Consider the following 8985-nt stretch of genomic DNA (forward strand, 5'->3'; position numbering starts at 1 on the left):
AATTATATGGAATTGGTTTATTTTCTATGCATGTGGATCACCAATTGAACAAGCATAGACGACAAGGTGGACTCGTGAAAAGAAAACAGTTGTTGTATCATTGTTGTTTCCATATTCTCGCCTACCCAAAGCAGAAATAAAGGGTGAATTTGGCATATTCGCACCATTTCTACCTCCTTTCTCCCTCTATATAAACCTCTTCCCACCCAAGTTGCCATTGCCAAAACCCATCAACTTCACCTCTATTCTTCTTACTTGAGACCTATATTTAGTCTTGAAATTTGACTGTGAAAATGGGTTTCACATTTGCATATCGACTTATCTTAGTCGTGGCAGTTGCTTCCGTGTTGGGAATAAGCCTGGCCAATAAAGACTGGGGCTCCCCTAATTCCAACTACACTGGTTGGGTTTGGGGTTGGGGCTCCTCGAAGTCTAACCACACTGGTCAAGGCTTTAATAACCATCCCTTGAATGAAACTCAAGGACCCAAAAAGATCATTGTTGGTGGATCAGAAAACTGGCATTTCGGCTTCAACTACTCCGAATGGGCATTCAACAATGCACCATTTTACTTCAACGATACTCTAGGTGAGTCCATAATATTACATTTTACAAACCAAAGAAATGGGAAGCTACCATGTTTTTATATTTATTTGTTGAAATAAATGATGTTTTGAATTGGTTTGCGTAGTGTTCAAGTACGATCCACCAAGCAACACCACATTCCCTCACAGCGTTTACTTGTTCTCTGACCGATGGAGCTACTTGAATTGCGACTTAAAGAGAGCGAAGATGGTGGCAAATGCAACCCAAGGCGGTGGCGAAGGATTCGAGTTTGTGCTGAAGAGGTGGACACCCTATTACTTTGCTTGCGGTGAACGTAATGGTTTCCATTGTAAGGTCGGAGGCATGAGGTTCATGGTAATGCCACTCTTTCGTTGGCATTACTAGAATACTTGGGAGATGATCACAAATTAAGGAATATCGACATTCAATATAACAAAGATATTTAGATTTTGATGACAAAATTAATGTGTAATGGTTTCTTAAAATGATGAATAAATTAACTTTCTTATTATTATTATTATTTTATAACAATATCGTTACAGTTTTTTTTTTTCTACACAATGTTTAGAATTATTTATAGTCTCTTTCTAAACTATAAATTGGAGCATAATAAGCTTTAATACACTTAAACACACATCCTCTTGCATTAACAATAATATCTATACCAATTGAGCTAAAACTCAATCCACTTTAAAAGAAAAAAATACATCTTTAATTTCTCGACCTTTACTTAGTTAACTCGTTTAAAAGACATTAAATCTTCTTTAATTCTACACTGATCTGTAAGTTTGAACATCCATTTGCCATGTTAATGTTAAGTGATATATATATATACACGTGGCTTATAGGGATAGAAAGCCTTTAAGAAAGAAAATTTTATGCCCTTCAACTTAATTCACACTCAATGAAGTTGTTATCATTAATTCAAAAAATCAATTAAATCTCTTAATTGTTGGTTTTCATCTTTGATCTTATTGACGATTAAAATTAGCTAATTGGATAGCGGCATTTACCTAATTCATATTTAATTTTCTATTTTTCTAATAAAAAATTTATTAAAAATTATAAACACAGTATCAAATTTACCTTCAATGTTTATATTTTTATTAATTTAGTCCTTATTCTTGTTTAAACTAAATTTAATCATTAATCTTTTAAAAAGAGTCAAAACGCTTTTTTTTAAAGAAGACGTTGACTAAAACATTAATTTTTTAATGATAGTATGACAACCCGCGTTACATTTTGTATTTAATGTTGACATGGCATGATTTGTCTTCTATATTCGTCAATAAATAATTTAAAAATTATAAAAATATTAAACAAAACTCAAAATTTAAGAAATTATAAAAAAATCATAAAAATAAAAAAATAGCATGAAATACATTTGGATTGCCACTTAAGCTAGTATGTTTAAATTTTTAATATTTTAATTAGTATTTTCATTATTTTTGTTAAAAATAATAACAACTCCATTCTTTTTGAAAAGTTGATTAACAGCTGTGAATCTAGCCCTGCTAGTCCTCTTAAAATGTAAAATTACTATTTAAAAATTGTAAACTAGTAAAAGTAAAATTACACTTTGACCCTTTAAAATTATAAAAATTTCAATTTAATCCTTTAAAAATTATAAAGATATAAACTATAAAAAATTAAAATTTCATCCGACCCCCTACAAAATTATTTTGACTTCGCCCCTGTTGATTAAATTCATTTTTCTTAAGTTAAGGGCTAAATTTAACTCAAAAAATTTAACTCACAATTCGAGGAGGAGTCGCTATATAAGCCAAGGTGGAGGTGCAACAAAGGGTATTGGGTTCATACAATGCATTGGGTTTAAAAAATGTATTTTTCAAGTTTTTATAATTTTGTATGATTTTTCTTATAAATTTTATATTTTTTTATAAAAAAAATTCTGGAGTTACCATTAGGTTGATTTTAATAATCAACAAGATTAATAACGGAAACCGATAAGTGTAAGAGTTAGTAGTAAAAGTTGAATGTGTGCAAGGGGCTTAATTATATTTTTAATTATTTTTGGTTTAATGCTTTTTAGAGGGATGAGTGGGAATTTCTATTTATTCAATCAAAGTAGAGTAGATGAACTAAACAAACATGGCGTAATGAAGTCCCAAAGCTTTAGAAAGTGCAAGATTAAGGTAGCCTACTTCAACTTGCTAAGATCATGGAACCTAAAAGTTACTATTCCTGGCTTATAGTTGAATGTTTTTGAATTGCCTTCTAACCATAGTTTGAAAATGAAAATGACAATCAACAGGTAAAGCTGTCATTATTACATCACATAAACGTATGACTAACTATGTCCTGTCAACCCCAGATCAAGGTATGGGACTTTTCACATTTTGTTATGGTAGTGAAGAAGATGTAACACAATCCAAGAACTAAAACTGAACTGAATGATCAAAGGCAATTTACAAAATTCCCCACCTACCCCCATTAGCCAACGGCGGCACCTCGGCTCACCCACCATCACAATCATATAATTTTTCACACTACTTTTAAACTTTAACTGTTAATGGAAATACAAGGAAATGGTAAACACATTTCAATGCTCTCTGACCAATAACTTTTAAAACGCAAGAAAAACCAACGCCAACCCATACAATTTCCAAACCCAAGCAAAATCAACATTTAAAATGGGTTTAGTTTCAGAATCTTTTAAGGCAGTTTGGAGTTTGGTATCAATATGAGAAAAAAAAATTTAAGTATCAATGTGGAAAACAGGTATAATTTGAAGGCTAAAATGCGAATAAAGCCAAATATTTGCCATATCATTGCTGTTTTCATTTTCTCGCCTACCCAAAGCGGAAAAAAAGGTCAATTTGGCAGATTTGCACCATTTTCCACATCCTTTCTCCCCTTTATATAAACCTCTTCCCCAACATGCCATTGGCAAAAACCATCAACTTCAGCTCCATTTCTTTTAGCTGAATCTTATATTGAGTCTTGAAATTTGACTGTGAAAATGGGTTTCACGTTTGCATATCGACTTATCTTAGTCGTGGCAGTTGCTTCCGTGTTGGGAATAAGCCTGGCCAATAAAGACTGGGGCTCCCCTAACTCCAACTATACTGGCTGGGGTTGGGGTTGGGGTTGGGGTTGGGGTTGGGGCTCCTCTAAGTCTAACCACACTGGTCAGGGCTTTAATAACCATCCGTTGAATGAAACTCAAGGATCCAAAAAGATCATTGTTGGTGGATCAGAAAACTGGCATTTTGGCTTCAACTACTCCAATTGGGCAGTCAACAATGCACCCTTTTACTTCAACGATACTCTAGGTGAGTCCTTAATATTACATTTTACAAACCAAAGAAATGGGAAGCTACCTAGTTTTTATATTTATTTGTTGAAATAAATTGTGTTTTGAATTGGTTTGCGTAGTGTTCAAGTACGATCCACCAAGCAATACCACATTCCCTCACAGCGTTTACTTGTTTCCCGACCGATGGAGCTACTTGAATTGCGACTTAAAGAGAGCAAAGATGGTGGCAAACACAACCGAAGGCGGTGGCGATGGGTTCGAGTTTGTGCTGAAGAGGTGGACACCCTATTACTTTGCTTGTGGTGAACGTAATGGCTTCCATTGTAAGGTCGGCAGCATGAGGTTCATGGTGATGCCACTCTTTCGTTGGCATTACTAAACTCTTGGAGATCATCTCAGAGAAAGATCGACATCCAACATAACTCACATACATATACGGTTTTATTTCACTTTGTTGACAAAATTAATGTGTGATTCTTTCTTAATATGGTTGAGAAGCTACTAGTTTGGTTTATTTTATGTTGTAATGATGCAAAATAAGACATGTTATAATTGCATTTAAAGATTATATTGATGAATAAATTAACCTTTCTTAATTTGTTTCAAAGAAAGAAGTGTAATAAGTGTAATAAGTGAAGTCTCTTAAATTTTATACTCTACTCATTTAAAAGTAAATCCGTAATATTTAGAAATTTGTTTAATATCATATATTATTAGACTTAATACATTAATAATCAAATATTTAAGTTTTTATAGGTGAATGAATCACAAATGAAGTGACAAAAGATTTGCATTCAAATAATCAATTAACACCAATCTCGAGTTCAATCTTGAACAACATTAACCCCTACAAAAAAAAATTTGGATACCAATAAGAAGTTGATCACTCATTGACATACAGCAGCATAGCAAAAAGGGCGGGAGCGGCCTTGGCCCCCTTTGACTAGATGGATTATTTGTTATTTTAGTACTTTCTAAATGTAAATAGTTAAATTTATTTTTTTTAATTTGTTTTAAATAAAAGAAATGTAATTATGGCCCTTTCAAAGTTTAAAAAATACAATTTAAATCATTTGAGTGCAAATATTTTAACTTTGACCCCAATTTTTTGGTTTTATCTTTACTCCCATCACATAATTCCTAGGCCCTGTTGATATGCTCATAGATAAAGACACGCGATAAGGATGAAGTTAAAAATTTTTTTTAGAGAAGTCGAAATTAAATTATAATTTTTACGATAATAAAAATATAATTTTACTATTTTAATAGCCTATATCTTTATAATTTTTAAAGAATTAAATTAAATTTTTATTATTTTAAAAGATTAAAATATAATTTTAACTTTACTCATTTAAAAATTATTTTTAAAAGTGAGGTAACCTGCCAACCCCTTCCATTAGCATATTATATACTCCTTCGCAAAGAACTTGATAGTGGCGAAGTCAGAGTGTTGAGTGTAGACAAAGGCCTTGTCTGTTTTGATTAAATGAAAAAAAAAATCCTTTAAATCCTCACAAAATAGAAATCATTTAACTTAATCCTTTTAGCTCTTGAATGAAATAAAAGATTACAAAAGAGACGAGGCTACGGCTTATTGAGGAAAAAGAAAAAGACAATCAATCGAAATGTACAGCAAAGCTGTCATTGTTACATCACATAAACGTATAAGTAGGTGTGTCCTGTCAGCGTGAGATCAATGCATAGATATTCCCTTTGACTTTTCCCAATCAGTTTCAGGTCAACTGGTAAACTTGTAGTGGAGAAGATAAAAACACATTTCAAGAACCCAGAAAAACGAAACATTGCTTTCGTATTATTTTATATACAAACGAATTATGTTGATCCCTTCTGAGAGTGTTAATCGAAGGCATTTTAGAAAATTCTCCACCAACTCCCATTGGGAAGAAGAAGAGTGAATTGGGTAAAACGTGGTTTATTATTCAATGACCTGTGAATCGTGTTTTCCATATAGAGCCAACCAATGTAGAAAAAACAAGGGTCAACCGAATTTGGCAATTTAACATTTTGAGCTTACAATCTGTGTTTCATCAGTTACACAACTTGATCTAAGAAAAAACATGGGTTTTACAGGTTCTGCCACACTCGTGATAGTAATAATGGTAGGTGCAGGCTTGTGGGGAATGACAATGGCTAACAGGGGCTGGGGCTGGGGCTGGTGCCATTATCATCCCTTAAATCAAACCGAAGGACCCAAAACGATCTATGTTGGTGGGTCAAAAAATAGGCACTTCAACCCCAAAACGGTCCATTCTATCATCTAGGTGAGAGTTTATTTAACATGGGTTTCTATCTTTCTTTCTTTCCTTTTTCACGACATTTGGTATTTGATAGCTAAGGGCAAATTCAATAAATTTTTTGAAGGCCTAAGATGAAATTAAAATATTTTAGAGTAGCCGGAGTTAGAAATATTTTATTTTAAAATTATTTAATTAAATTAATTAATTTTAAGAAGGATCAAAAATATAATTTTTCATATAATTAAAGGGTCAATTGAACTAAAAAGGATATATACACTTTACCCTTTAATCAAGAGGGCTACACCCCTATTGATGGTCACTTCAGACCTCAACTAAGTTTAAAGTCGAGTAAGATTGAATTACTCTAAAAAGGGCAAGCTCTTCTAGAACTATTATTTTCCGTCTATAATTCTCGAACTCATGAAATAACAAATGTCTTATTAAATGAGTGTCTTCCGATTTCTTAAAAAAGGCTATGAATTTAGTTTGGTCTAATTATAGTTTAGTTTTCCTATTATATTGAAATTTAAAATTTAGTGTTTCTAATTTAATTTAGCATAATTTTGTTTCTCTACTTTTATTATATGATTAATAAGTTCAAATTGACATAATTGTTGCCATTAAAGTGAGAAGTCGATTCTTTTTCTATTGTAATTTTCACACAATTAAGGTAACATAAAAATCCAGTCAATCATATTAACATAAATTTACATGTTAGTCGAATGTTTAAGAGTGTTTAAAAAATCAATTATAAAAGTAGATAGATTAAATTATGTCAAATTAATTAAAATAGAGAGATTAAATCTTAAATTTCAACCTAATAAAAGATAAAAATCATAGTTAGATGATTCAATTTTAAGCGATATGCTAACTCATAAAATGATGGTATGAAGTTTTTAAATATGATTCACCAAGCATCGCCACCTTTCCTCACAGCATTTACTTGCTACTAAACCTATAGAGTTTCCTAACTTGTGACTTGAGAAGAGTGAAGATGATTGTGAATACGACATAAGGTGACGGCAACTTTTGTTTCGTGCTGAATAAGTGGTGGCTATATTACTTTGCTTGAGGTGAACATAATGATTTCCATTGCAAGGTTTGACGCAGGAGCGAATCTAAGGGGTTAGCAGGGGCCCGACCCCCCTTTAAATCCATTTTGGTTCTTTAAAATTTTAAAAATTTTAAATTAATAAAGGTACAATTACACTTTGTCCCCCCTAAAATGATAAAATTTCGATTTAATCCTTTAAAAATTGTATTTTTACTATCATAAAAATTACAATTTGATTTCAGCCCCCTAAAAAAATTTTCTTGCTTCGCCCCTGGTTGGACGTATGAAGTTTATGGTTATGCCATTTTTCCGATGATATCATTAATATCCATGGATATCGAGAACAAAGTATATGCATTGTTGTTTTAACAAGGGTTTTGGTGTACAAGATTATTGTAGTAACTTGAGTTTTGTTTTTTCTATATACTTTTCATTCAAGATTTACGAATTGAGATTTTAATAAGCCTAAACTTCACAAAGGAGGAATAGTATATATTTTTCGTTGGGGTTTTCCTGGAAAAAAATCGTTGCATTTTTCTACAATTTTTTATGAAAAATATCCAATCCATCAGAATAGAAGTTAAAGAGGGTATTTATGCTCATTGTATCTTTTATATGAAAATTAGAGGCCAAGGGGCCGTTCCCTTGACTTGTACTAATGAGAATTTGAGTTCCCGCAAAATTGAACAAAAAAGCTGTTGAATTTATCTATTTTTTATATGTACCAATTGAAATCTTTTGAAATGAATTGCAGAATAAAAGCTTTCTCGCTAGGAGGAAAATACTCAATCCAATAATTCTCTTTTTTCTATAATAAAACTAAATTGAAGTTTCTTCAAAATGGCCATCTGTACAGGCCAATTTTGGGCCACCCCCAAAACCCAACTAACCTACCCTAACCTAAACAGCCCAATACCCATTAAGCCTAACTAATACATCAGCCAACCCAAAATTCAAACCCCATTTACAACCAGAACCCAATATCCCTGAACCCATATACCCGAAGCCCAATAACCTAAACTACCAGCCCACTAAACTAACAGCCCATTACACAAAATCAGAAACAAAAATACCTAATCCCAAACCCTAGCCCCCCTAGCATTCGGCGCCCACTTGCCTCTGTCACCACCGACGTCTGCCACGCCCCATACCCCCACTACAACAGCCCCATACCTCCACAGTCCTCGTACGCCACGCCCACACCCCGTACGCATGACAACAGACTCTATACCTGCAAAAAGGAAACAAAACAACAGCAGCAACAGAGCAGTAGCGAATGGAAGAAACAATATTTTTTGTACTCTTCTTTGAAACATTCGGCTATAAAGCCTAAATGGAAAATTTGTAAAGGGGGGATTTTTGCTATGAAAACAAAGATTTTCTTTCAATATTAACAGATTGAATACAAGAACCATTCGAAAATACATATACAATCAGGGGCTCTAACACCAAATCGGAGAATCAAATCTAAAACCTAAAGTGACTTCTTTTTTTTTTCTTTTTTTCTTTACTGTTTTGAGTTTGTTTTTTACATAAAAATACTAAAAAATATCAAAACATAAAAACATATGTATTATTAAGCAAAAAAAAAAGAAAAAGAAAATTTACCTTTCCGGCCACCGCACCGGCGCCGGCGAGCCTTCGGTGGCCGTCCGGTGACCGGCCCCTGGCCGGAGCTCTCCCCTTTCCCCGCTCCCTCTTTTCTCTCCCTCCTCTTCCCCTTTTTTTTCTTTCTTCTGTTTCAAATGAAAAAATAAAAATTTTTAACTTATATAGGGGACCAAAACGGTGCGTTTTGGTCCCCCCTTTAACCAATAAAATGACGC

The 8985-nt window shown here is 33.0% G+C and overlaps 2 protein-coding genes across 2 annotated transcripts; both read left to right on the forward strand.

The window, feature by feature from the left end:
- Positions 1-238: 238 nt before the first annotated feature.
- LOC107919601 (uncharacterized) lies at positions 239-1042 on the forward strand. The gene is made up of 2 exons (XM_016849033.2): positions 239-588; positions 692-1042. Exons 1-2 carry the CDS (start codon positions 294-296, stop codon positions 949-951), a joined length of 555 nt encoding a protein of 184 aa, XP_016704522.2. The 5' UTR covers positions 239-293; the 3' UTR covers positions 952-1042.
- Positions 1043-3498: 2456 nt separating this feature from the next.
- Positions 3499-4429, forward strand: LOC107894960 (uncharacterized). Its single transcript, XM_016820117.2, has 2 exons — positions 3499-3863; positions 3967-4429. Exons 1-2 carry the CDS (start codon positions 3551-3553, stop codon positions 4224-4226), a joined length of 573 nt encoding a protein of 190 aa, XP_016675606.1. The 5' UTR covers positions 3499-3550; the 3' UTR covers positions 4227-4429.
- Positions 4430-8985: the final 4556 nt, after the last annotated feature.

The sequence above is a fragment of the Gossypium hirsutum genome, chromosome A13, assembly GCF_007990345.1.
Source record: "Gossypium hirsutum isolate 1008001.06 chromosome A13, Gossypium_hirsutum_v2.1, whole genome shotgun sequence".
NCBI classification, from domain to species: domain Eukaryota; kingdom Viridiplantae; phylum Streptophyta; class Magnoliopsida; order Malvales; family Malvaceae; genus Gossypium; species Gossypium hirsutum.